The sequence below is a fragment of the Calonectris borealis genome, chromosome 1, assembly GCF_964195595.1.
Source record: "Calonectris borealis chromosome 1, bCalBor7.hap1.2, whole genome shotgun sequence".
In the NCBI taxonomy this organism is placed as follows: domain Eukaryota; kingdom Metazoa; phylum Chordata; class Aves; order Procellariiformes; family Procellariidae; genus Calonectris; species Calonectris borealis.
This window is the reverse complement of record NC_134312.1, coordinates 4,920,369-4,945,336: the sequence shown is the minus strand read 5'-3', so window position 1 is coordinate 4,945,336 and position 24,968 is coordinate 4,920,369. Positions and strand designations below refer to the sequence as shown.

The following is a 24,968-nucleotide window of genomic DNA, read 5'->3' as shown; positions in this document are numbered from 1 at the left end:
CCAAGTTGCTTTTAATCAGTTGAAGATACATCCCTGAGAACACGGTGTCACTGAGACTAAAACTGGAGCTAACCTCAGTGTGGTTTTTTCACCAGGGATTAAATCCATTTTATGTCTTGGGACAATTCAGTATTTCTCAAAGCGCTTTTTTTTTTTCCCAGACATGCTCTAAAAGGTACTATTAAAACGAAATCTCTCAGGTATTTCTGCAGTTCATGTCCACTAAACCAATTTGTATTCTCAGCTATGAGCAAGATCCAAAGTCTTTGCTGCCAACAGGAGCCGTTACAGTCGTCTTCAGATCAGACCTGATATAAATCTACACCTTTTCATTCATATCTGAAAGTCTTCGTGTAGCAGCCGCTTAGAAAAAATTCCGAAGGGATTTTCTTCCTCAGCCTTGATTATTTTTAATTTTTTTTTCATCCACCTCTTTGGACACCTTCCACGGAGCTAATTTAGATCACAAACTCTTTGGACAAAGGTAATGCTTTCTTCTACATCTCTATGTAAAGGGCCAAATGCACTGTCAGTGCTTCAGAAATAGTCTCTAAATAAAAATAAAAGAGGGCAGGACAAAGAAAACCGAGGCCAAGAGGGAAGAAGCAGCTCCAGAGAGGTCAGTGGAACCAAAGCTCCTGCAAAGAGCACTTAAGTGTGAATGGAAATAAAGCACAAAGGCATCTGGTGTTAATGGAAAGGAGATGGAGAAACATCTGAAATGCTGTGAGAGCCGCTGTGGCCGTGTCCCTAAGCTGGGTGAGGGCAGTGTCACCCAGCTTTAGACCGAAATATGCTGCAGCAAGGGGAATCTCAGTGTAACCTAACTTAGAGTAGGTTAACAGGGGCGAGAACACAGACATCGTGTTTGCAGAGCATCTTCCTCTCAAAAGTGTGTCGAGAATCTGAAATGTCACCATGCTGCAAATGTCAACCACTTCCACGATCATCTGGAGAAACGGGACTTCAACACTTTCCTGGCATCTGTTGGGTTTTTTGGTCTTATTTTGAAGTTCTGACAGTGTTCCCTTGGTGTTTTGAAATCCCATCCAACCAAAAGCCTGAAAAATATGAACTGCTTGATTTGTGTGTTTTACAGGAACTCTACTGGAACAGGAGGGGCTGAACCCATCTCCGTGACCTTTCAGAGATGAACTGTGAATGGCAAGAAGGTGGATTGTGGTGAAGAAATGCACTGTCTGCGATATTTGCTCTTTTCTCCAGTCGTCGGTATCTTCTCCACGAACGTATCCCAGAAAAAAAACACACCTTTCTTCACATCTGTTGCACTCCTCACTTGTCTTCTTGCACAAAAATCCTGCGGTGTGCTAATGTGTCCATGAGAGGCTGGTGGAAAAGAAAGGGTGTCAGGAGAGTGAAAGAGAAAGGAGATGGGGAGGTTCAGCGGTGAATCCCCAGCAAGAACTGATCCAAAGAGTGCTGGTGATTGCAATGGGACAGAGGAGACCTGGGGCCACACGTGGGAAATCAGTGCCACCGCTCTGCTGTGTCCCGAGGTGTGAGACCACCCCTCCCTGCAACACTCCCCTGCTCCTCCAAGAAGGGATGCTCACAAGATCACCTGGAAACTTCAAACTTCGGCTCAGAAATGACCAGAGAAAAGCAAGTGGAGACAGCGATTGCATCTGAGCCTGTGGGATGAGATGCAAACTGGACAGCCCGGGCGTGGGGGCAGACACACCAGCGTTTGCGGTGAATTTTGCACTGGAAAGGACAAAGCCCAGGACTTGTTGCTGCTGCCCCGCAGCAAGGATGCCCCTTCCCTCCGCTCTGCTCCAGACCTGTTGAGTATGTGTGCTCTGCGCCAGCCCTCATCCCGGAGGATGCTCCAAACGCACCCGCCTGCACCCTCAGCCCTATCAGGGATGCGGCCCCGGCTGCCTGCAAGGAGAAGGGAGTTGGGGCTCCAAAAATCCCCAGCAAGAAGCATTATGGAGACCCTGGGCAGGGCTGCAAGAGAGGAAGGAAAATCCCTGCAAAATACACCCACAGCCCCACTGCTGAGCACAGCCGGGTAGGGAAAGCTCCGGGATCGGCCGGGCACCACCGGTCGGAGCATCCCGAATAACCCCGGCTGCAGAGAGGGCTTTTATCCCCATCTCGCCCCTGGGGATTTTTCTGGTACCCCGGGGAGCAGGAACAGTCGGGGGGTATGGGCGATGGTGTCTGACCAGACTTTCCAGTCCTGCATCGGCGCTGATTTTCTCAAAAGGGAAAAAAAAAAAAAAAGAAAAAAAAAATCAGAAAAATCCCGCAGTGTGACTGTACGTGCAAACACCCCCACACAAGCACAGCCGCACACACCGAGGTTCACTGCAATTCTGCCGTGAATCCCCTGCAACCCCTAAATAAATAAATAACCATAAAATAACCTAACGAGCAAATGACAGAAAGTTGCGCCTGTGCCTGCGCGCCGGGAGGGGCGGAGGGGTGCGCACCAGTTGATTTTGCATCTTGTCTTGTGCCTTCGCCTGCTTCCCCCCCCCCCCAATTTATTTTCTGCAACAGGGAATAAACAGGTAATGCAGGAGCCCGGCGAAGCGGAGGGGACGGGCGGGCTGGAGGGGACGCGATGCATTTTTGCTTTCCCTTCTTTCCTCATCTCCCTCCCTGGAAGTTTTTTCGCGACACGAAATAAGGGGAGAAACCGAAATAAAAGGTTGCGGAGAGCGGTGGGGAGGGGAAGATCGGAGGCAGAGCTCCCACTTTGCTGGCAGTGTAAAATGCTTTATGGTATTTTATAGCATTTAACGCGCGGAAGGCGAGACCGTGGTATCGCTGTGCCCCGCACCGCGGAGCGCGGCGGAACCGCGGCATCAATTTCACGAGTGAATTTCCACCCTCCCCTCGGTTATTTAGTTCATTTTCCCGGCGGAGGGACGGCTCGGGGCGCGGAGGCACCGCGGCCGCGCAGCGCGGGGGAGCCGGGGCGATGGTGGTTGGGATGTGTATGTGATTTTTTTTATTATTTTTTTTTTTCTTTTGTGAAACTGCTGAAAAAGGTCACCGAAGGAGTTGGCTGCTAAATAAAAAAAAAAAAAAAAAAAAAAAAGCCCTAAAAAGAGCGGCAGGCATGCGCACTGCGCGGATGCCATATTGGAATGAGTCTGCCGCGAGTGCGGGCGGAGGGACGGGTCGGCTCCGCGCCGCGCAGCGCCGCGCACCGCGGGGGTCTCGCCGCTGAGGCGCGGAAAAAAAAAAAAAAAGAAAAACACCCCAAAAAAGCCAAACTTACCCAGGTAAGGTACCGCGTCCGGCAGCTCCCCCCCCCCAAACCCTCCCGGCTGGTATTTCCCTTTATTTTATTTATTGGGTTTTGCACCGCTTGGGTGGAGAGAGTCGCTTTTCTCTTTCCAAGATATATGAAAAATCTTTTTAATTTTTTTTTTTTTTTTTAAGCGGGGGAAGCTGGGTGTGGATTTTTTTTTTTTTTTTCTTCCCCCCTTCCAGAGGGGAAGCCCGCGGAGGAGTTGTTGCGAAGTGTTTGCGATCGGGCAGATCCCACGGCGGGAGCCGGTACCTGCGCTCGGGTTCTTGGGTGCCGCTCCCCCACGCTGCCTTCCCTAGGCAGGGCACGCCGGAGTTGTCACGGGCAGGGTTTGCAGTGCCTGTGCAATTAATCGCAGGCGTGCAGGGTTCTTTTTTTTTTGCCTCAGTGTATCGCATTTTAGATGCTTTCATTTCTCTCTTCCCCCCCCCCCTTTTTTTTTTTTTTTAGAGTAATAGCTAGCGTTTTGGTGCTTTCCCGATACGCGCTTCTGCGATCTCCTTTCAAATTTACTAGGCTGATGCACGTCTCGGAAAGAGTTATTTTGGGTGTGCGGGTGGGTTTCTTCTGAATCTGCAGGGGAGAGGGGAAAGAAAAGCTGCTGCAAAAGGCGGGGGGTGGGGGGGAAGAAAAGAAAAGAAAAGAAAGCGATCAGCTGTGCCAAAATGTGCAGCCCTGATCTATACATATTTTCCCGTAGCGCTCCCGAACTGCGGTAAATGAATATTTATAAAGCTTGTCAGTTCAACATGGCGGGTTAAGGTGTCTTTAAAAACTGAAAATAAACATTTTAAGAGGAGAAAAAGAGGAAAGCCGAGGTGCCATACGTTTGGTTCAACTCTCTTTTGTTGCTCGGAGAGGTGCGCTGGTGAATTAAATGCGAAGGGAAGGGGTTGGGATCCGTCCTCGGGGTGTCCCCCCCACCCCACCCCGCAGGACTCGGTGGTGGGAAAAGTGTAGGGCAGTTGTGTGTGCTGGGAAGAAATCAAGGGAAGGGGCATGCGGACTTCGGAGCCCGGCCGATTTGCCTTTGAATGCCAAAAGTGCAGACATGCCATGAGGGGAAAAAAAAAAAAAAAAAACGCCGAGAGACACAGCGATGATTTATTTTGCATTAACAGTAGACGTGTCGTGGGATGAGATGTCCTGTTGGAGCTGTCAAGCCTTCCCTGCTCGCCTCGGCGCAGTCAACCGGGGATGTGGGTTGGGTTTTTTTTTTTTTTTTCTTTCTGTTGTTTAGCAAAAACGCTCTGAAATTGCTACGCACGGAAATTTGGGCTGCCAAACAAGTCACTTTACCAGCGCGTGCCGCAACGAGCGTCTCTTTTGCAGAGAGATCCTAAAAAGCCTACGACGACGGAGGCGAATCGCAGCTTTTGCAAAGCAAGCAAAAAGCGAGTTTGCTAGGAGTTTGCAGGGAGTTGTTTGTGCCCTTTTGCAAATGTATTTTCCAGGGGGAGCGGAGGAGCGAGGTTGCCTCAGAGGCAGGAGAAACTTCCTTGTTCCCGTGCAGGGAGCACTTTGTTGCTGCTGTTCTGGGATTGTTTCACCGTGGGTTGCAAGATGGTAACTTTGGAGCATCTGTGTTTTGTAGCTGTGGGAGGCGATGGGAAGCTCCAGCATCACAGGCTGTCAGTGCCCGGGTGGGGATGGAGGAGCCAGGGAGGATCCTGGGGCGGGGAGGGGGGAAGAGAGCTGAGCTGCCTGCCCGCTTCCCTGCGCTTCTCAGAGATGCTCTCCAGAAACCCACCGTGTTTTTATGTAGCAGGAGCGGTTGGTGATGTTGTTTGCAGACCTTGTCACGCAGGTTGAGGTTTCCCCTTCCAAAAGGGCTCCGCTCTACTTTCCCATCCCATTTCCCCCCTCCCCAACCCCTCCTTTCTCCAGCCCCTGCCAGGACCAAGCTTTGCTGCTCAGGGAGCCAGCAAACTCCCGTTGCAGGTTATGGTGGTGAGGAGGGGGCCGGGGGAGAAGACCGGGGAGGGGAGGATTGTCATCTCTTATTAAAATAGCAGAAAACTTAATATTAATTAATTATAAGCTGCTTGGAACGTGGCTGTCAAACAATGATGGGACTTGGGTGGCAAAATCCAAGAGCTGCAGTGGAGTGGTGTCAGCCTGTGGGATTTTCTGTGGGGTGGGAAGGGATGGAGCCATTGCAAAATGGAAGCAATCCCCCCACCCCGTGCATCTCTCTATCTCCAAGTTTGCTGCCTCTGGGACAGGACAGCTTTTAAAATCAGTTTGTGCCCCTGGTGCTCCTGGGGAAGAAAATGTTGTAGCAGAGTGACCTGGTGTCTGAGCAGAGCAGCAGCTTCTCCTGGTTGCGTGCCGTGGCCATGGGGATGGAGGGGGGTTGCAAAGGTCTCTGCAGATCCCTCTGTACCTGGGGTCTCGCCCCTCTTCCCTCGTTTCACTTTTTTTTTCTTTGCCTTGGAGGGTTCTGCTTAAAAATGGGAAAAGCAGCCTAAAATGGCTCTTTCCTTGCAAACTGCGCTTTCTGATGGGAACACCTTGCTTTGTGTCAGCGTTGCTTGTTTTTAGGCTCTGCAACCGACACCCCACCCGAGATGGGGTGACCCCCCCCCACTCCCTGCCCGTGGCTCTTTGCCAGCCAGGGGACACCCACATCAGCCAAAGGGGCTGTATTTATGGGATCGCTTTGCTCCCCTGCCCCCCCTCTTCGCCCCTATTTCCCTCAAAGAGAGGGGGTCCTGTTGCTGCTCAAAGCCCCTGCAGCCGCCTCGTGCACCCCTCCTGCACACCAGCCAGGTTGCATTAGGGTTAGCTCTGGTTGCACCAGGCAAACCTCCCCCGAGGACTTTTTTCCCCTGCAGTGGCAGGGGGGTGCTTGCCAGGATTTAGTGCAATTTGCTTTTCCTCCCAAGAAGCCTTTAGGTACAAACAAATTTGATTTCCTTTGCTGGGGGCAAAGGAGGAGCAGGCGAGGCAGGTTTTCTCTCTGGGGTTGGGTGAGCAAGGATGCAAGTGGCTTTTTTTCTCCCTCCTTTTTTTTTTTTCTCTCCAACAGATTATTTATGGAAGGGAAGAAAATATTCTCACAAGCCTAATAACTTCAGTGCTTATAAAGGATTAAGTCCTAATAACTCCTGTGATAAGATGGAGGCTTGGTGTAATCTGTTACTAAGTGAAAATCTAAAAGCCATTTGAATAGATACAGCGAAGAGCTATCGAGAGACTAGCACATTGTAAACAACACGGAAATACCTTTTTAATGATTTAAGAGGGCGCACGGGGTGGTGGGACAGTAGGTGCATTATAAGCAAGGCAGTATAATTCCATTTATATATTGAGAAAACATGTACAAATATTCAACAGATGCTACAAGGACGTTGCAGAGGTGGAGAGTGTTTCGCACAGATGTAAGAACATCTGTAGAAAGTAGTATATAGTTATATAGCTGTGATTATGAGTGATAATTGACTGGCTGGACAGACAGTTGATGTTTTAATGAAGCATTTATTAAAACTTTATGGTAGTGTTACTAGAAGTAGAATAAACACCACAACTGTCAGTTCTTTAGACTGGGGATGCTTTTCCTCTTCCCTTGGCTTGTGCTGTGCCGAGCGTGGCCCGTGAAATACATATATGTATTTTGAGCCACTGTTTCTGGCCTTTCACAGCCACGGGGATGCTGGCCTGATACGAGAGCATCAGCGAGGGGATGTGACATTACCTTGCTGAAGGACAGGACATGGTAGAGAAGGTGCCGTCTTGTTTCTTTAAGGACTTTTTGCTGGCTAAACTCACGTTGGTGTGGGGTAAAGGGAGGTATGGAGAGCGGCTGAGGGGGTCTTCGAGGGTGGTGGTGGTGGTTGAAGGAGGTGGCTGGTCCCTGACTGTGTCCAAGTGAGAAAAGAGTTGTGGAAAGCTCCAAAACCTGGGACAAGTAGCCAAAACTTGAAGCAGAGGAGCCACAGGCGTGTTTCTGAAGGTGCACAGAGAAAATTAATGTGGTGACCACAGGTTTTAGATGACCTGAAGGCGACGGAGGTGTCAGAGGTATTTTATTACTGTGAATATTGACACATACAGAGTACATCAGCTGGTGCAACAGGGCCCTCAGTGCGGAAAATGAAATGCTGCCGCTGTTGTTAATAGCGATGGTATTTGCAAATACTGAGTTTGTTCTATCATTGTAATGTGCTGGTCCCCGGGAGCAGGTTTTTTCAGGATTAGAGTAGCCGATGGTACCTTGTCAATATTAAATCTCATCATTTGAACTGTCGATGTTTGCACGACAGTCATCTCCGATGAAACCAGTCAAATCCAATCTATGGGTTTTCTGCCAGCAGATTTCTCTTTACTTTATTTTCTGTGTCTCAGGTATGACTCCTCCAGTGATTAAAAATGTTTGGGTTGCAAAACAGGGGAATGCAGAAATATGAGCAAAGACTCTGTCACTGACATTTAAAAAACTCCTGAAAAAGTTTATTTTGAGATTGGCCTTTTGCAAGATCTAAACCTTATTCTTGAGAGGGCTGGTTTGGAAAATGTGTTCACAGTTAGTCCATTTTTATGAATCAGAAGCATTTGCTCTAAAATTAAATAGTAATAAAAAGAAAGGGGGGAAAAAAAAAAACCCAAGCAGTTCTTGACAGCTGACCGAGAGATCATTTCTGAGTAGGTGTGAGGCTTAAAAAAAGGTATGTGCAGAATCCTTGCTATTTTTACTCTCACTCATGATTCTTGCTTTCATGATTAATACTCTTAACATCACTGGGTGGCTTTTGCAGGGGAACTTTGTTTTCTTGGGTAAATGGGTCCTGAGACCCAGTTTGAATATAAGTTATTGGAAAGTTTCACGTTTATTTGCTTGACAAGGAAGATGAATTCCCTCCACTAAAATCCAGGAGGTGACACTCTCCTTGCCCCTGCAGTGTAGGAGATCACACCAAGACGATCTTAAAGTCTAAGGAGCCATAAATCCCTCGCCGGGACTTTTGGGTGGAAAGCAATAGCTTTCCTGGATGCATTAAAAATATCCCTTTAAAGAAAGGACAAGAAAAAATAGTATTTAACTGTTTCTCAGAAGGTGTTTTGAGCAAAGTGCAGGTGCAAGACCAGACTCCACCATGCACCGTTGTATGGGTGATGGTGGGGCATTCAACTTGGATGTCCTGGAGCAGCTCGCATGTTCACCGTGGCATCTCTTAGAAGCCACTTGTGGAATGAAAGGGGAATCCAATTTGTTTTTTCTTTGAGAAATGGGGTGGAATTAGCCCCGTAAATGTGATTTGCAGGACTCTGAGTTAAAACGTCTTGTGGAATTTAGTTCTGGACAAACCTTGGCAGGGGTCTCCTGGCTGCCCTCACATGCCCTCGGCGAAGGGAAGGGTCCTCCTCTTCCTGCTGTGGTACCCAGGAGTGGCGGGAGATGGCTGCAAGGGATGGATCTTTTTTTTTTTGTGGCAAATCCTGGCAGTCGGTGAAGCTGCTTCTGGACGTAAAGCTCTGAGAGGGATGTAAGCGCGTGTAGGACTAAGCCCAAATGCTGATCAGCTGTGCTGTTTAAATGAACCAAACAGTGCCAAAACCTAAAATGTCATTTTTCCTAAAAAGCGTTGGAATCAGATGGCAGATGTTTCCTGGATTCTGGTTTGCATCTTGTAATTTTTTCGGAAAACGGCTCTGACTGCTGCAAAGCACCGCAACATAGAAGGCAGAACTGATTGCCCCGGGCAATGGGAGTTTTGGCTGATGAGGGACTTCTGAATTGGGCCCTAAATTAAGTCCATGAAAACAGTGTTTTGTGTTTCCCACTGATGGCTTCTATCGCTTGGCTGATCGGTCCTGTTCAGAGGGTCTGACTGATATTTTTTTGTTTTTTTTTGATCCATGTGGCTGGTGTTTTGAGATGATAAGCATCAGATGAGATGTTTCGGGATGATAAGCAGCTGTGCGTGTTCAAGTTACCCACGTAAAAGGCTTCCTCGTTTCAGCTCCGTTTCAAACATGGAGGTGGGAGAAGACGGGGCGTTGCCGGTGGTTGATGTTGCTGTGGTGCTTCTTCCCTGCAGTTCTTTTGCCTGTTGCAGAGGGCGTTGGGGATATTGATTCGGTCTTCTTCATGGCCCTGATTCAGCTGAGAGCTTTAAAAGATGCCTAATCTTAAATATGCCATATTCCCCAAGTAGTTGGTGTACGTTGGGTCCTTAGTATGGGTAGAACCGCTTTACCACAGCAGGGCTACATCATGGAAACTGCCTGTTGAATCGTGGAGAAGGTGACAGCCACCTAGTAGGTGACAGAACAGCTGGAAACAGAGGGATTGGTACATGGCGACCTCCCACGCCCTGGCCTGGCACCTCAGGCTGACATTTATATCTGTGGAAAGAGGATGTAAAATAGCAGGAGGGGATTTTACAGCGACTTGGAATGAGCGTCGGTCAGGCAAACGCAGGGCAGGGGAGAGGCACCCGCTCACCTTGCCTGGCTGTTTGGGGCCAGATCCTGCTGTCGGCATCCGAATCCGGGAGGCTCCCCCAGCCAGGTGATGTGGGCGCCGAGGACGTGCCATGCACGTGTGCTGCGTGGGATGCTGAAGGCAGGGACGTGCAGGGTTAGCAGGGGCGATGGCAGAGGTATCAATGGCAGCAATGCCTTACAGCCCTTGGGTATAAAACATCCAGCTCACTCGGGAGAAGGGAAGTGCTTTTAATTTTAGAAGTTTGATCTAGTCCCTAGTGAAGTTTGTGGCAGGTTTTAGCTCTAAGTCCAGCTCTAGGTCCTTAGGTTGTATTTACACGTAGGGCAGCTAAGAGTGGGATGCGTACCTAAGTCTGTGTGCCTGTCATTGGTCTCTCTTTTTTTTTTTTTTTTTTTGCCTAATACTGCAGAGCTTTTTGCTGTAAACAAGCTAGTTTCTCTAATTAGGTTTATTTTACTTTCTGTTATCTTATCTTACTCCTATTTATCGCTGTGTGTATCCTGGACTCCGGGGTGTGCCAGGTAGGGAGGATGAGGAAATTGCTTTGTGAAACAGGTTTGTCTCTGTTGGCATAAAGAGTATGAGGCATTCGGCACCAGTGCAAGGAGGAGAGCAAGGACCTGCTGAGTTACGGAGGGCTGTCACCACCTCGCGTGATCCCTTTTCCACCATGTGGCTTCAGAGAAGTTTGGTTCCTGTCCTTCTTCCCCTTCAGGATGGACAATCCAGACCGTCCCTGCTCTGATGGTTCCTCTAGTTTCCCATTTTTGCATGTTTTCTCTCCAGGCTTAGTCATTTATTTTCTGTGCTGCTGCACAAATGATACTGATGCTTGACTTGAAGAGCAGAAAGATCAGCCCTATTGAGTGGCTGGAGCAGGAGGGCTGGAAGGGACTTCCATGGCTTGTACAGACCACCTCTTACCCCAGGGTGGGATTAACTGTACCAAGATCTGTTTCTGGACAGATCAGCATCCTAACCTCTCCAAAAAGCAAGGCTCTGTGCCCTTCCCAGTCTATCCCTCTTCTTCACCAGATCCGTTATTAGCGATTTCTTCTCATGCCCAATCAAATGTCCCCTCCTGCAGTTTAAACCCAAGCCTTCCTCTTTGATCCACCAAGAACACAGAAAACAGATTATGCTCTTTCCCCATTCAGCTGCTTTTTATATATTTGAATATTGTGAACATTTCTCATTCTCCAGATTAAATGGGATTTGTTTCTTCCACCCTAGAGTACATCTGAACCAACACAGTGCTGTTCAAAGCAGTAATTTGCCCTTAATAAAATCCTGTGGGGTGTTCAATATGATAGAGAAATTGTCACTGGATATAAGTGAAAACATTTGGCGAGGGAAGCTCTCAAATAAATAATTAAAAAAAAAAAAAAAAAAGGACAGGAATTTGGAAGAAGTGATCCTTAAAAGGTTTCCAACTGGTACTTTGTCTGAGAAGAGAGACAGGCTCTTTCTCTAGGAGGTGAAAGCTGTTCCTTGATGTGTTCAATAGCCCTTCCAAATGAGCCTCCATTTGCATTGTGCAGATGCTCAGGGGGTGTAAATATTGTGGCAGGCTGCCACTAGCAATCCTGCCTGAAGTATGGTTTTATTTAGGAACCTCTGCCTAGAGAGGCAGTCTGGCTTCTCAGCCACAGCGTTAGTTAGTCCTCTGCATTCTCATGTTAAATGCAATGGGATGATTTGCAGCATTGGCCATGAACTAGCTTTTTGGGGAGCTGGAGACGGCGTTTATTGCCTTACATTGCCTGCGTGCTCTTGGAGGTGGTCTCAGCATTGGAAAAGGTCACCTGCATTGCTTAAAGCAGGGAATGGAGATCCAGACTTTCAGACCCAGAAGGGAAGACTGTTGACTTGACTTGAGCTGTAAAAATCAGAGGTTGCGTGTGTTGTGATTTGCAGTGTGGCTACTGGGAAGACTGATCTCAGTGTTTACTGGGGCTGGAATCCACTGGGACACAGGTATCTCCAGGCTAGCAGGCAATGGAGGCAACCAGAAGGGCTGCAGGAGCGCAGTGTTGGGTCAGAGCCCCAAAGGGGAAAGGAGGTGCCGTGGAGAAGAGTGCTTGAGGGTGGGCAGGATATCAACTTTGTGTTTTTTGCCCTGACTCTTGGGTGATGCCTGGTCTTGTATTGTGTCCCGTGGGTGAGAAGATGCCTTGGTGGGTCACCTGAGTAGGGAGAGCATGATTCAGGACCAGTCTTGTGGCAGCCAACTTGCATGAATCCTAGATCTAATCCCACAGGGTTGAGTCCCCCTTCACCCTGCTCCACATATGTAGCATATGGCATCTGAGCATCTCACTTCTTCAATTTGCTGGCAAATTTGGATGGCTAAAATCTTAGCAGGTGCTGTGCAAGCACAGGCATCCCCTGAGGGTTGTTCCTCTCATCCGAATTTTGGGTGTCGGACTTGGACCACGCAAATCGTCCTTTAGAGATGCTTTCTCTTGGTTAGCTGCAAATGATTGACTAGGTGAGGCAAATCCCCCCTCAGGTGGGTAGGATTGGTGGGCATCGTTTCTTGTAGTGCTGTTTCATGGGAATTTGCTGTGCTGGAAAACCCGGAGGTGAAGTCAACAATGGAGTCAGGACCTGGTCCAGTATCACCTGTGTCCTACCTAGGCTTTTGCTCCATCTGCTCGGGCCTAGGTGCTCTCATTTTACCTGATATAAAGCCATTTGGCCAGGTGGGGGACATTAGCGACAACATAAAAAAATGATGTGTTCTGGAAGTGGGATGGAAGAGGAGACAACTGGAGTGACCGTCTCAGCTCCGGGGTTGGGTTGAGGCAGGGCAAGTCTCAGCACAATCTTGTCCTGCTTCCTGAGAGCCTCAGCACCCATTGTGGCTGTTTCCTAATTGTTCAGGCAGGTGGATCTGGTCTCGTTTTTTGGAAATGGTTTCCTGGAGCTCTTTGCAGTGGCTTTTTCACTCATGGTCCTGCAAAAGGCTTGAAGATGGTAAAGGCTACATGAAATTGCACATGGTAGCGCCTGGCTTTGAGGGGACTGGGTGAAATCAGCAGATGTATTCACCGGGAAAGTCTTCTGGGGCCACCCCATGTTCAGCTTCCCTCCAACTTGGCTGGAAAAAGAAATGCGGATTCCTTATATCCCAACATACCTAGGATCAAGCTCTGGAAATGCAGTGAGCCCTGGAGCTGCCCATGGACCCACCTCCACGTCCACCAAGGACATGGAGTCATGCTGGCAGCCCTTTCTGCAGCGCTGCTGTACTCATCAGGTGGCTCCTTACTGAGAGGTGGGACCATCTCAAGTCAATGAATGTTACTGAATATTGGAGGCAGGGGCCAGATCTTTGGGAAAGCAGTGGGATTTACACTTCTCCACCATTCAGGACTCAGTGGTATGTTGGCACCACTGATGCACTATCCAGGCAGGAGGTTTCAAGGATGTAAGATCTTTTCTGCATCCTCTGTTCCTAGTAGCCTGACTTTTTTACATCAATCCCAATTAACCAAGCATGTGTTGGAGGGAGAACCTAAGTTTTTCGGGACTAACTCTAAGGGAGAGCCGCAGGGTGCTGAATTTGTGTGTGTGGGACCTCTCCCTACAGGAGCTTACTCCAAAGGAAGGAAAAACAGGGTGGAGTACGCAGGAGATGAGAAATGTAAAATGGTGCGAGGAAGCCAACGCCGGCACTTCTACAAAGAGCCAATATTGATAGAGATGACAAGGCAGCGTGTTTGAGATAATGGTGCAGCTGAGACCGACAGCCGTGGGAAGAAGAAAATAAAAGAGATTTTTTTTTTTTTTTCACATTGGCTGGCTTTTTCTGCCTGTGAATTAAGAGTCTGGATCTGAATTAAATACCAGGGGAATGGGAGCTGCGTGGTAGAAGAATCGGATCGGTTTGAACCACCACTGTGCAGAAACAATGAACAAGGGATCTGAAACCAGGGAATTTCCCCCCCTCCCTGCTCTTTCAAATGCACTTCATAATATTTTTCTTTGTGTTCCTGCCTAGAGTAGTGTCACCTTGAGCCTCTTTTGCTGTTGTTTCCCATCCCCTGGTTTACAGGCTGGTGATGTGGCTTGTGGTCCTTAATTTGGTTTCCAGTGGACACAGGTGTCTTCAGACTGACAGATAAATCAGAGTGCAGCGGTGTGTGCTTCTTGTTTAATGTTGATGATTGCAGGCCAGTCAGCATGCTGCTGTTAACAGTATGGCTGGGGACTCTGTTTGAAGTGTTAATTAGCAGCAATTAATAAGAAGTGAAAAATTAATACCCTATGTCAGCGTTCTCTGCTAGTTAGTTACATCAACACCAAGGCTCAGAGCTATCTTGAAGCTTATGTTTGCATAAGAGTTTGGTCTTCTTGTCACATCATATTGGGAAAAGACGCTCTCCTACCATAAATGGTAAACTAGTTATTCCCAAAATAAGAAAACTGGATCTGTCAGAGGCTATAGCTTTTCTTGGCATATGGATGCTCTTGACATGACATTTCAAAAACAGTAAGTTTTCCATAGCTTAAGCAAAAAACACATTAAAATAGAGTTAAACAAACAAAAATGTTGACGACATTGCTGAATCTGGCTAAGAGATTCTGCATTGCCCCCTTTTAATCGAAGTGGGCTCAAGCCCAGCCCCAGACGTGGCCACCGAGGATGGATCCCAGCCATGGTGCAGACACCTCGGACAGGTTCCTGCTGGTTTTCCCATCCATTTTCCGTTTCTGATGGGAAATTCCCTGACCCAGGGGAACAGGCGTTTTCATGGGTCTGGTGGCAGATTTGGGGCTTGACTGCATAAGAAGCAACAAATACTGTCTTCGTCTGATTGGACACCTTCAGCTTTTTATCAGCTCATAACTTTGTCTTATCAGCATCATAGGAGTGTCACAAGATTTAACTATGCTACCAAGTAGCTTATCTTTCTTCTTGGTATTTATATTGTTACCCCTGAGTTCTGTTTAAGATGATTGATTTGTTGTGTTTAAATTGATCTCTCTGTTTCTCTCCGTTCTTTGAATTTTTTTTTAATAGACCAAGATTACCTTCCATCATTGTCTGGTCCTAGGCAAAAATGAAAACAGCTGAATCTACCCAAGTTTTAGCTTCTGCTGACACCTCCCCTCCTCTCACATTTAACAAGCTTGATGTAAAATCCTGATACTTAACCAATTTATTATTAATGATATTTACAGAAGTATTCTCTACCAAAGGAGGAGTGTTTTTTGACTTTCAGTAGACTGATTGCTTCTAGATTCATAGTTAATTGAAACTTAATATACACTGGGGATGAGTGATATATATGTTCTGAGGTTAGCTGCACTCAAAATACTCATAGTATATAACACACTTAATTCATTAGCAAGTCTCATGTCAACAAAGAATAAAGATGAAGTGCTGTAGTGGCCATCGCAGTGGGAAAGTGATCATTATTATTTATGGAGTGCTCAAAGTATACTAAGCACTTTGTAAAGAGACCAACAAGCATATTGCTCTGAATTGGTTTACAGTCTCCTTTTTTAAAAATATTTGTTTCCTTTCATTAGCACGTTCCTTTGGGGTGGGGAGCACAAATTGCTGATGGGGGTCTAACTTTGCCCAAACAACCTTCAGTTGGGGGTTGTATCATCTGTCTTGGTAATTTGCTTTTACCAGTGGTGCTTTGTGAAACAGCCATGGTTTTATCATAGGTATGGTTTTATCATAGATTTTATCATGGATATCACACTTGCACTTGACATGCTCCTCATCTTTTTCAGTTCCTCCTGTAACTGCTCACACATGTCCATTTCTTCCTTGCAATTTTCATTGGAACAGCCTTAAAAACTGGGAATGAAAAATCTACGACAGAACACTCTCCCTCTTTTAATTTTATAACCACCATATCTGGTCTTCCTGAATATGCCTCCTGAGTAGTAAAAGTTGAAAAAATCCTATAAAATCCTATAATATTTTTACAATCTTATTACCTCCTGCTTTGCCTGGCCTCTGGCAGTAAACTTTTTTCCTACTTTTAGTCACGCTTCTTGCAGAGCATTTGGTGTCGGTGCTGCCAGCACAGTTCTCTCTGTCATTCAGGTCTTGGAGGCATCCACTAATAAGCAGGACCAGTCCTCCACATCATATATTCTGGACACAGACTTTCCCTACTATCTGTCTTTGCTTTAGCATATCTGGTGTGAATAGCTGGTTCCCTCTGTGCCCATAACCCGAGCTCTTGGTTTCTCTTTTTCAGTCCTCCTTCGATACCTCGTAATTCATTACCATCTCAGAGAGTTTTGCTGAAATGCTCACTTTGGAGTTCTTTTTAATCTACTCCTAAAGGTGCATCTCTGGGTATTGCTTGTCTGGTGGCTCACTGTAGCTAGAAATATAGTTCTCATTTAGTCTGGTGTCTGACTCAAGATCTAGTCAGTCTGTATTCCCTTTCTCATATCATTTTTCATCTCTGCGTGTTTTTATTCTGCTTTGTATTTACTATGGTCATTCCTTCTAGAAGAATCTCCTCTGCCAATGTAACCCAATCTACACCTGAGTTAATATTTGCTACCCTGCATGGTACTAACTGGTGCCTGACCTTATGTCAGTCTTCATTCAAACAGCAGTTGCAGCCAGCGTTATTTCATTAGGGTATCTGCATTTTGCATGCTGAACTTTATTTTCTAGAGTTATTCCAATCTCTCCCAAGTATTTTCCCTCCAGTGTTTCGATATCACAAATCTCCCCCTTTGGAAGTTGGAATATTTATGGAGTCAGATATATCTCACACAGTGTTAGCCATCAAAAAGTGGGACGTCAAAGGCTGGACTTGCGGGGGGATGGTTGAGTTGGCTTTTCCTGGCTTTTTTTTTTTTTGTGGCATGGGTTGTGCCACCTTATGGGCTGGTCCTTCCCTCTCTGTTGTGGTGCAGGAAGCTGGACTGAACTTTGAGATGTGAAGCCTGTGGATGCTGTTTATTACCTCATTATCTTCTCTGTTGTTATTGCTGTTAATGATATTATTGCCACTGAGGTCCTTCGTTGTGGTTCCTCATCCAACTCTAGCTTCACCTTGGAGGAGAGAGCAGGATCGAAGAGTTACAACCAACATGGGATAACTTGAAGACCATTAGGAAAGGCTGAGGGAATGGGTTGGTGTAGGTAGAGCAAATCACTATTTTTTTTTTTTTTCTTTTAGCTTGTCCTCTAGGCGCTCCCTGCTGCAGGATGAATTAGGAAGGCAAGACCTCTTCCTCTGAACCATGGAGACAAGGGCGTCTTTCATCGCCACCATGCAGGAGACCCAGCATCTCTCCCCAGAGAAGGGTCAGAGCCCGGCCAATGGCAACAGGGAGCAGTTTGATTCAGGTGAGCTCTCCTTCACCCCCACGGGTTGTCTTCACTGTTACAGCCCCCTAACTGATCACCAGTAGAGGTGGGGTCAGCCATGTTGCCAGGGGAGCATTGGGAATGGTTGTACAGCTTGAAGGCCTTTTTTGAGTCTTATGGATTGGACTGTGTCCCATGGTTGATGGGTTGGGAAATTTGAGCTTTTCTTCTTCTGGATCTCTTCTACAGTATGTAGCAGCTATTCAAAATTTAAACAAAAAGCAATGGAAAACCTTTCCCACAACATCATACTGTGTTCTTCCAGTTTCCCCATCCTTTTTTATTTTGTTGAAGTTTTGTGGTTAAAGAGAGGAAATGAACATTCAGAAATTACAGCATTTCTCCTTTGTTTTGACCTTCACCCTCATTTCCTTCAAAATTTTTTTGAGTGCCTCAGGTGAGAGGCCTTCACAAACATTAGGCCAGCCAATGGAGCGCATGTTGTCCTTGGATGCTCTGTAATGCTCTGTGATGGGCACCTAAAGGTGAGGATTCACTGTGCTAAGTTTGGGCATCGTCATCGTGGATACAGAAAAATAAGCACTAACTTCTGATGATTTCTGCTGGAATTAGGTGCTTTGACTTCCCATATCTAGCCTTAACAGGAGGAGACTGTATCTCATGGTGAAGTTGCACATTATGGCTAGACCCAATCTACTTTCTTTCTGATGCCAAAATGGGAGACCTCTCTTTATACCATCTCTTCTCTTGCACCACCTCTGCTGCCTGGGCTGAGTCAATCAACTTGCCAACCCAGCAGAAAGGTAATCCAGAAAAAAAAAGTGAATAGTTTTCTGCCAGCTTTGTGAGTTGAATTGGCTAGAGGAAGAGGGAGGGCCAGAGCACATGCTGGTGGGAATGGGACCTCTCCCAGTGGCACTGAATTGTTAATTTGGCTCAGCTATAACTTGTAACTTCATCAACCTTAATGATTCTATGATTCTATGATCCTTGCTCTGTGTTTGTGTGGGAGAGCTCAACTGGTGAACTTGTGGAGAACAACACTGAGCTATCAGTCAGTCAATCTGTACAAAAGGGTTCGTTTTTGCATTGTGGTACTTGTGTTGGTGCTCGTATGCTTGAATGCTTTTCCAGGACGCGCTTGCGTTTCTGCAAGAGCTATTCTTGACAAAGGGATCCTGAGATGTAAATGGCAGATGAAAGTCTGTGCTTGCAGGTGGGCCTCCTAAAGGATTGCCTAAAGTCTACTTCCATGGAAATAGGTGCCCTCACCAGTGGTGAATCACTGATTCAACGGTACTGGAATGCAACTGTAGCAGTGTTGGGGTGACTACTTAGAAACTCTGCATACTTTGCCTTCGGTGTCTTTTGCATCTTTTCTCTCCGGTGGTGCTGTTCATGCTTTATTGGTCAGTGCTGTGCTGAAGTCCTTGGCAAAGCTGTGTCTTTGGTCTGCTTTTCACTGTTTCTCACTCAGCACCTCAGAAATTTGACCACCCAGCCTTTAGTTTCTTCCCTTCTTGTAGTGACTCTGTGATTGTCCTGTTTCCCTGGACACCACCCATTGGAAAGCTGTGACCAGCCTTTGAATCTTTGCCATGTTCACTAATGAGTTGGGGGGGAAGACTCACAGCAATGTAAGACCATGCTGGTTAAACTATGAGCTGTGGTCCTTGAGGTGATTTTGTAAGCTTCTTAGGGTGAGGATGGGCTGTTTTGCACTGCCCCTTGTGCAATGCAACTATCTTCTACAACTTTTGCCGTGAAAATAAACAAGGGTGGCACATTTGGCCTGCAGGTTGCCCATGCCCACCTGGGCAGTTCTTAGCAAGCAACTGCGTTATGCTTGTGCAATTGAGATGGAAATGCAGGTGGGCTTTCAAGAGGTCAGCAGGGGTAGGGAAAAATGAGAGGGATGTTCTATAAAAATGCAAACTGGCTGTGTTACACTGAAAACTGTTTGAGATGTGGGGAAGTCCGGTTGGTCTTGCCATGATCCTTCTAGGTTCAACTGGGCTCTTAAGCTCTGCATGTTAGGTGGGACGCGGAGAGGTGGAAACTTTCCTGTGCTGTGGGGTTGTTTGACCAGCCAAAGTTTTGGTTTTTTTCCATGGTATAAGCAGTGGTTCTGGTTGTTTCAGTTGGCATCAAAGGGAAATGGGACATGCTTATGGAAGAAAGATGTGGAGTACTAACTGCTTAGAAACCATGTTTGTCTCAAGGAAACCCCGGAATCAGAAATAGTTGCATGATAAGAACTTTCCTGGAGGGAAGTGTCACACATGGTTGCCCTCATCTAATGGATGTCTCTAGACATCCGGGAGGAGGCAAAGCATACAGAAAAAGTGCACTGTCTCTATGAAGGGGAGGATGCGTAGGTATGGAGGGGCTGTGATGAGAAACCTGGATTCATCCCACCTAAAGGAAGCAGGACACTTCTGTTACCTTAGGTAAGAACATAAATATTGTCCTGGGTTCTCCCATAGACATGAAAGAGAAAGAGCCTCCCTTCTATAGTGTGACTCATAGAGATGACTACTGAGGGTCCTCTGAACATCTGAATCTGGAGCTGAGGTGTCTTAAAACACCTTACAAAACCTTGTCATCTGATGCTGCCTGTATCACCAATGAAGAGAAAGATACAGCTCCAGAAAGCAAGTCATCCCATTTAAACACAGGTGCTGGGTTGCCTTTGGGTTGAGTTGCCCTCTGGAGCTGCCTGTTCTCCCCACTGAGGATGAAGAAAGCTAACCCTGGCTGGAGCAGACGGGAACATCTCAATCCTTGTTGCTCATGTGATGCAGACCCCTCTCTTGAGGTGGGATTCATGTCCTCTAATTCAGACATTTCCAGAGTGGACACCTGCAGCCTGATCTAGTCACCACTGGATCCATCTATATCTATAGGAGAGAGGTAGGAGCCTCTAGAATGAGATTCAGTTGGCCAACCATAGGCATTGTTTTTGGAATGAGAAGAACTGACCTGTGGTGCCTAAATTTCTTTGGGGATATGGATCTTGGTGACTCTCCCAAGGCCATGCCGGAGGTTTGTGGTTGATCAAGTCCCCCCGGCACCTTGCTTGGTGTGTTAACTGCTAAAGCATTTCAGTTCCCTATTCACTCAAAAAGTCGTGAATGTATCTATGTGCTATAAATAAGATGGCTAAGCAATTTGCCACAAATACTTTGTCCTTCAGTGAAACCTGGGAAGAACCTGTGTTGCTGGAGCCACAGGTTTTGGGTCTCTTATCCCCTTTATTTCCCATAGCCGAACCTCCCGGGAGGCTGTTAACAACTGGAACAGTTGCATTTTTATAGTGTCAATGCACGAGCACTTTAAAGCCATTGGGAGGCTCACAGATAATGACTTGTCGATTTTGTTTGCCATCCTGGGCTTCTTTATACATCACCCTATTGTAGACTGGCCCACCTTGACTCTTCCATTAAGAAAGAGCACTGGGCCTAAGTACCAATAATTGGAAAGGGAGCTGATATGTAAATAGGCCTAATGCCAAATTTGTCGCCTCGCTCTGTGCAATGCTGGCACCTGGGGTTTTGCAGCTCTCCAGCAGAGCAGGGACTTTGTTCTTGAAGCAGGTTACTTGAGGAGCGACGAACAGATCGGCTTTGTGATAACCTCTTCTCAAGTGGGCACGGTCTTCCTTGTTGTATGTTAAGAGAGACTTTGTATTTCTCCATCTGCATTTGAATCAGGGGATCTCCAGGCAATTGAGAGAGATGGGCAAGAGGTGTCCTCTTCTCCTCAGCAGCAGGGCTTTTCTGATGGATGAGTAGACTTGTGTGCAGCCTCGTTACCTGCACGGATGGGGTTGGGTCCCTTGGGCAGGTCTCATCCCTGGGCATGCTGTTTCTGCTCTGGATGCCCCCCTGCCAGATTTCTAGAAGGGAACAAAGTCCATCAAAAAACATTTTGGAAACTTACAGTCCCTTCAAAATCCTTTGTGATAAAACAAAGCAAAATAAACCACTGATACCGTGATAAATGAGTGCTCTTTTACAGAGCTTGTAAAAGTAATTTCCTGATAAAGTCTGCAGATAAAACACAGATAGAGGAGTCAGACTCGTGATGTGTCAGAGAGAAATGAATTGACAGGGAGGGAAGGCTGCAGCTCTCACGCTGCCTCCCCCTGGGGTCTTAAAGCCTCTCTGTTTGGGTCTAAAAGGAGTGATCTGGGTGATATTTTTTTAAACAGGTGCTGTTGTGAGTTTTGCTGGACTGCATGTGCATGAACCTGCTAGTGGGGCTGTGGGAACAGTGGGGCCAGTGATTGGCACGTGGCAGGGTAGGTCACGGGGAATGAGATTAGGAAGTAGAGGAGGACTTGTTGCATCCATCACTAGCATCTGTAATGCTAACGTAATTAACGTGCTGTTGGCAAATTCTGGAGAAGATTTTGTCACCCTGGAGACATTGCTCCCTGCAAGGGCTGGAGGTTTTATACTGAACTGCCTCAAAATCCCTGCTTCCACTGCTCTGTGGAGTGACTACCGAGGAAGGCTGGAGAAAAGGAGATACTTGTCTGGCCTCACTCAGCAGGTTAGAGCAAAAAGGAGTAATAAAAACTGAGAATATACAGAAAGCGTTGTGGGCTGAGGGACATGCCTCATGCTCTGAAGTAGAAGTATGTCAGCAGAAGAGAAGAGAGCCCAAGGTTGACCTGGAAATGTCCTGTTCATGTCAGATGTCCTGAGGTGAAGATGTCCTTGGGGTTGTTGAGCAGCTCATCCCAACACCACAAGCGCAGTTGGATGCAGAAGTGGGGAGCAACCAGGCAGAGGGGAGGCCCTTTTAGCTTTTTGCCTTTTGCTTTTCACGTCAGATGTTGCTGGGGGATGGGGATTGGTTGTGCTCAGGGTAGAAAGTTGCTTAAGCATCGGAGTAATTTTAAGCCTGGGATGGATAACCATATCTGCCCACCTACTCGTGGACTAACATACTTTATTTTAGAGGCTCTGGAATCTCTGGACCTGGCTCTTCTCTAAAACCTTAACTCCACAGGGTTGCAGACATTAAGGCTGAAAAAAATCCCTCATCATTTAAGTTGCCTGCCTGCATGATATAGATGAAGGAAACTATTAGCAATTTTTGCACCAAGCTCCTACCTTGTGGTTAAGCTGTGGCTTATCTTTCGGTCAAGAATGAGCAAACCCCTCATTTGGGTCAAATATCTCAAACGGTCATAGAGTCAGCTTCTATGCCTGGAGGTTTTTGCAGTGATTGCAAGAAACGAAACAAGGCCCATCCCTTATTCTACATTGAATTTCTCTATTTTCAGGTTGTAATCATGGAGTTGGGTTATTTCTTGTCTTGCTGAGTTGAAAAGTCATCTGGTAGCCGCGTTATCATGGGAGTAAATGTTGATTTACATCTTAGATGTTGATTTACATCTTAGATGTTGATTTACATCTTAGATGTTGATTTACATCTTAAATGTTGATTTACGTCTACATATTTAAACAGGTTAATTGAGTTTGAGGTAAGGAGTCAGACCTTAGTCTTGATGCAGCAGTGTGCAAAGTGTTAACAGCGATGACAGCTCTGCGCTCCTCTTTGAACTCCCAGACAGATCTTTACCTTCCACCAGCTCTGTCTCAAAAACCCTCTTCTGATCTGCTTTTTTCTCCTCGCCTATGTATGTCTGGCTCCATAGGCAGCAAATAAAACCTATGTCTTCCCCTTTTAATAATGAGAGATTCCCATTGCACAACATAATTTTCTGGTCCTGAAAACTGGAGACCTGTTGCAATAATTGCAATAAATTAACTCTGCCGTTTTCTTCATAAAACTGTCTGGGGAGGTTTCTTAATTCAGTTTGTCATGAGTCACTTTACTTACATCATGACCACGCTGATGAATGTTTGGGCAGGTAAGGGTCTCGCAGAGTTTGCCTGATAAATGCTTATTGCAAAGAGCTCATTGCTAGACTGTAAATATTTTTGCTCTGGGGATGAAACCGGGTTTGCGAGATTGCTTGGGAACAAAATGAAAACAATCAGATTTGGCTGATTTTCTGTAAGTGAAAGAAGATTTATTTTTAATTATTGCTGTGTGTGTTTCAGCGATCGTTTGAGGCCTCAGCTCGGCTCTATTCAGCGCGGTTATTAAAAAAAAAAAAAAAAAGAGTAGTAATGTCAAGTCCCTCACCGTGGGGAGGGATCGTGCGGGGCAATGGTGCAGATGGGGGAGGCATGATGCAGCGCCCCAAATCTGACATGGGGCAAGGACGAGTGCAGGGAGCAAGAAGGCGATAGCCGTCTGGTGAGGGGTGCTGGGGGATTTGGAGGAGAACAGCTGTAGTCTTGGGAGGCATGGGGGCCTCGGGTGAGATTTCTGGCTGGAGGGATGCTGAGGAAGGGCAGAAAGGGTGGCAGGACTGAACCTGGGGCTCCCCAACCCCAAGGGTTGGCGTATTTGCTCTACACACTGCTCAGCCAACAGAAGCAACTTCTAATATTGTCACCAGGGCATTGCTGTAATTAACAGTGCTGGGTGACCCCAATTCTGGGGCACGAGCAAGGCCATTGCACCCTTGTGATAGCGGACAGGCAGCCACCTCCCTTGCAGCAAGGGGGTCATCAAATACAAAATAAAAGAGCACAACTGCCTGTTGCAGTATGTCGGGTTTGTTCCCCCGCTGCCGTGAAAGCAGAGTCATTTCTGGTTTCAAAGTGTTGGCTGCTAAAGTCCCAAAGTCTGCTGAAAGATTAGTAAGAGTCGGTCAAACTAGATAAGCACAGATCTTTAAAACAAGCTTTCTGTTTCCCCTTGTGTTGATATTTATACTGGTTGCTATTCTCACCCTGAACTCTTTGACACAACTTTTGCCTTCTTTGGCTGTGTTTTAGGCTGCTTTTCTTTCTGTTGTGTTTTTTTTGTTTTTTTTTTTTTTTTTTTTTGATTTTGAACAGATGAGGGCTCCAGCATTGAGGACGCAGACTTCAACTGGGACGAGTTCCTGGAGGAAACAGGAGCCAGCGCTGCTCCCCACACCTCCTTCAAACACGTATGTGCTTCGTCTGAGCTTTGCTGGTGGTGTGTGCGTTCCCTTTTCTGGTTTTCAGGGGTCCCTGGATAACTGAACTGTGGTCTGACCATTTTGGGGAGAAATCGTCCCTCTGTGCATGCGGGAGCCTGCGTAGGAATGGCCCCCCAGCTGGTGTTAGGTGACCTTGGTGTGTTTTTCCTTCTCCTTATTTATTCAGTGCTGTCCATCCCAACCCATAGAGATTCATCTCACGAGAGTGCCTTATTTCTCCAAAGCTGTCTTCTTAATGCATGGTTTACTGTCTAGCAGGGTCACTCAGCACTAGAGCCCAGCATGGCCCATAGGAAGCCATCTCTCTAGCCTCCTGCCTGGAGATGCTGTCTCAGAAGTATGAGAACCAAGTACTTGGGTGGGTGATGCTTTTTCTGGGTGAACATGGCTCATATAGACAGCCATGGCAGTTACATGGTCTCATATAGACAGCCATGGTCTGTGGCTCTGGTCCATGTTAGTGCAAGTAGCGTTTGAAGTCTCTGATATCTTGACTGATGAAGAAGATCAGAGCATGCTTTGAAAAAAGGACTCTGTCTCCAAGCAGAGCCCATCACAGTTAAGGATATTGTTGTCCGGGACCAGCTTCTCCATCCACCACCAGTTGTTTAATCTCTTCTATTCAGCTCCACCTGTGTGATGTCACATGAGGACAGGGGACAGAAATTAAGCTGAGGTAGTTCTTCTTCATCACAGTCAAGGGTGTGCAGATGTGGCCACATCGGTAGATTTTTTCCAGAACATCTTTGTCATTCAACCACAAGACTGTGCTGTCAGAGATGTTGGGACCTAGTGGGAAGGTGTTGTGATGCCTTCATCTGAGTCAAGCCATGAGAAGTCATGGTGG

The 24,968-nt window shown here is 46.8% G+C and overlaps 1 protein-coding gene across 2 annotated transcripts in view; it reads left to right on the top strand.

The window, feature by feature from the left end:
* Nucleotides 1-3,098: 3,098 nt before the first annotated feature.
* SFMBT2 (Scm like with four mbt domains 2) overlaps nt 3,099-24,968 on the top strand; it is a 117,989-nt gene continuing 96,119 nt past the window's right edge. Inside the window, exons 1-3 of one of the 2 annotated variants that reach the window (XM_075143107.1) lie at nt 3,099-3,260; nt 16,913-17,082; nt 23,994-24,088. In XM_075143107.1, the coding sequence (XP_074999208.1) occupies nt 16,977-17,082; nt 23,994-24,088 (201 nt within the window). In that variant the 5' untranslated portion in view covers nt 3,099-3,260; nt 16,913-16,976. Of the gene's footprint in view, nt 3,261-16,844; nt 17,083-23,993; nt 24,089-24,968 lie in introns of those variants that run through there. The other variant, XM_075143115.1, reaches the window with a different exon arrangement.